Genomic DNA, 2,519 nt, shown 5'->3' on the forward strand with positions numbered 1-2,519 from the left:
ACTATACACACCCAATTTCTACACTTTCTTTCCTCCATGGGACTCACCCCACACTACCACCTAAATAAAGCTTCCAACATTTTTATTTTATGCTACCCCCGCGTGCATTAAATCTAACGTTTTAAACATTAAATTCAAATTTCCTATAACTTAGAAAAATAATTAAAGTCTTAAATGATAATTATCACATTACATAAACAAACAATAATCTTTTTGCCGCTACCGCTTTCTACTCGACCGACTTAACTCACCGGCCACAAACCGCAATCAACGCCCCCTCACCATCCTATTCAATATTTGACATTCTTATTTTCTTCAACAAGTCAAAATCAAATTCAAACAAACATTTGCCAAAAGAACAACATAATATTAGTAGTACTCCGAACAATATACATTACATTTCTCAACCATGAACCATACTAATTATTAAGCAAAAAAATAGTATTAATACTACTATTACATTATATAGAAAAATGTAAACAAAACTTCATCACTCAACCATCCACTCCATTAGCATTTTGTAATTAGAGTGTACAAAACAAATAATAACCAAATAAACTAATATTAATAATTAATACTATAAACTTTTATTTGATTTTTTTCTTTCTTATGTCACCGGAAACAAAATCTCAGCTTCTTGTTCTCAAAGAACAACGAGAGGATCTGAGGCTAACAAAATATCTTGAAAGAAATCATCCACCTGGCACAAAGATGATGATGAAGAAGGAAAACATGCTTTATCAAAATCAATGAGTGAGTCAGCAAGAACAATGCTTTTACTTAAATCTTCTTCATCAAACAAAAACGGTGTCGTATCATCAAACATCATTTTGTTCTGTTCTTCTTCAAACAACAAAGGAAACTCTGGAGTTTCAAAATTGAACACGTCATCAAAACATAGCATATCAGATTGAAAAAACGACGCCGTTTCGTTAAACAAATTTGTTTCACCTTCACACTCTCTAAACACTTCACACGCTTCACTTTTCTCCTCCGATTCTTGTGACTCACCGGAGTTTGATCGGAAATTTAAAACAGAAGTCGGTGATGAAAGTGGAATACATCGTTCTTCACCGGAATCATAACCGGAGTTACCAGAACGACAAGCTTCGGTTTCTTGTTCCACAACTACCTTCATTTCTGGTTTAATTTCTGGTTTCATTTCGTGTTTCACGGTGGTGGGTTCAACCGGAATTTCTTTCTGCGGCGGTGTACCGAAATTTGTTAAAGCGTCTGGTCCACGAAGCTTAATCGCGGCATTGTCGTAAACCATGGCAGCTTCTTCTGCAGTTTCGAAAGTACCTAACCAAAGACGAACCCTTCTTGCAGGATCTCGAATCTCTGCAGCCCATTTTCCCCACGGTCTTTGTCGTACACCGCGGAACTTTTTACCGTTATTGACAATAGGAACCTTCGCCGCCTTCGCCGGCCGTTTAACAGATGATTCTCCGGCAGGTCTTTTTCTGTTGACGGTTTGTTTTACAGTGGTTTCGATTTCAATACGGTTTATATAACGCTTTGTTCTGTTTCTGAAGAAAGGTTGTGTTTCTCTTTCATCGCCGGATGAGTCGGTTGCGTCTGGGTCGGTGACTGATATTCGTACAACTCTTGGGTTTATGGTTGTGTTATTGTTGTTGTTGTTACTGTTTTTCTTTGTTGTTGTAATGATTTTCTTTGTAACAGTGTGGTGTTCTGTGTATTTGCATAGGATACTCTGTTTTTGTTGTGTGTCCATGGTGTATCTTATGAGAAAGAAAACAGAGATTGTGTTTAAGAAACAAATAGGCCTAGTTTTGGAATATAAAGAGACCCGTGTAGAAGAAGAAGAAGAAGAACAACAACAAGGGTAAAGGTTTGGGATGTGTTATTCCAAAGGCTTTTTATGAAGAAATCTTTCAAAAAGACATGAAAAGGCAAAGATTTTAAGGGAAAAAAGAGAAAGGGGTTAAGAAAGTAAAAGACGGGTGTATATATTAAAAACGGAAAGAATTAGAGAGTGATGATAAGAATAAAGAGAAAGGAAAAGGGTTTTAACATCATGGGTGGTGAGAAAGAAGATGGTGATTATTCCTGTGACTGAAGGAGACTTTCGTTGAAACTTCTCTTGAATGAAAAGAGAAAAAAATGTTTGGATTTGAGAATTTGAGAATAGAAGAGAGAAAGAAAAAAAAAAAAAAGGTATAGATTCTGCTGGGTGAAGAGTGTTATGTGTTGTTGGTGTCACTGAATAGGTAAAGAGGTTGAAGAGGAACAACAAGAGTTCAGTGTTTCTGAGAGGACCAAAACCCACTTAAATCCCATTTTATAGGATCCAACAGCCAAAAAAAAAAGAAATAAATTAAAATATTTAAAATATATAAATATACCTTTTTGGATTTTTCTACTATCTTCTATATTTAATATATTTCCGTTATACGGAGTAAATTGATTTCACATTAATTTCTCAATATTATTTATTTCCATTAATAAAAAGAGAGGAGGGAGAAAGGAAAAAAAAAAAGAAAAAGGAAAAGGGTGGT

The 2,519-nt window shown here is 35.1% G+C and overlaps 1 protein-coding gene across 1 annotated transcript; it reads right to left on the reverse strand.

The window, feature by feature from the left end:
• Positions 1-340: 340 nt before the first annotated feature.
• On the reverse strand, positions 341-2,266 carry LOC123909307 (ethylene-responsive transcription factor CRF4-like). The gene has a single exon (XM_045960129.1). The coding sequence runs from the start codon at positions 1,733-1,735 to the stop codon at positions 644-646; it is 1,092 nt and encodes a 363-aa protein (XP_045816085.1). The 5' UTR covers positions 1,736-2,266; the 3' UTR covers positions 341-643.
• Positions 2,267-2,519: the final 253 nt, after the last annotated feature.

The sequence above is a fragment of the Trifolium pratense genome, linkage group LG2, assembly GCF_020283565.1.
Source record: "Trifolium pratense cultivar HEN17-A07 linkage group LG2, ARS_RC_1.1, whole genome shotgun sequence".
NCBI lineage: Eukaryota > Viridiplantae > Streptophyta > Magnoliopsida > Fabales > Fabaceae > Trifolium > Trifolium pratense.

What these genes read in the sequence shown, in the direction of transcription:
- LOC123909307 (XM_045960129.1), bottom strand. Translation starts at nt 1,735, where the DNA reads ATGGACACACAACAAAAACAGAGTATCCTATGCAAATACACAGAACAC.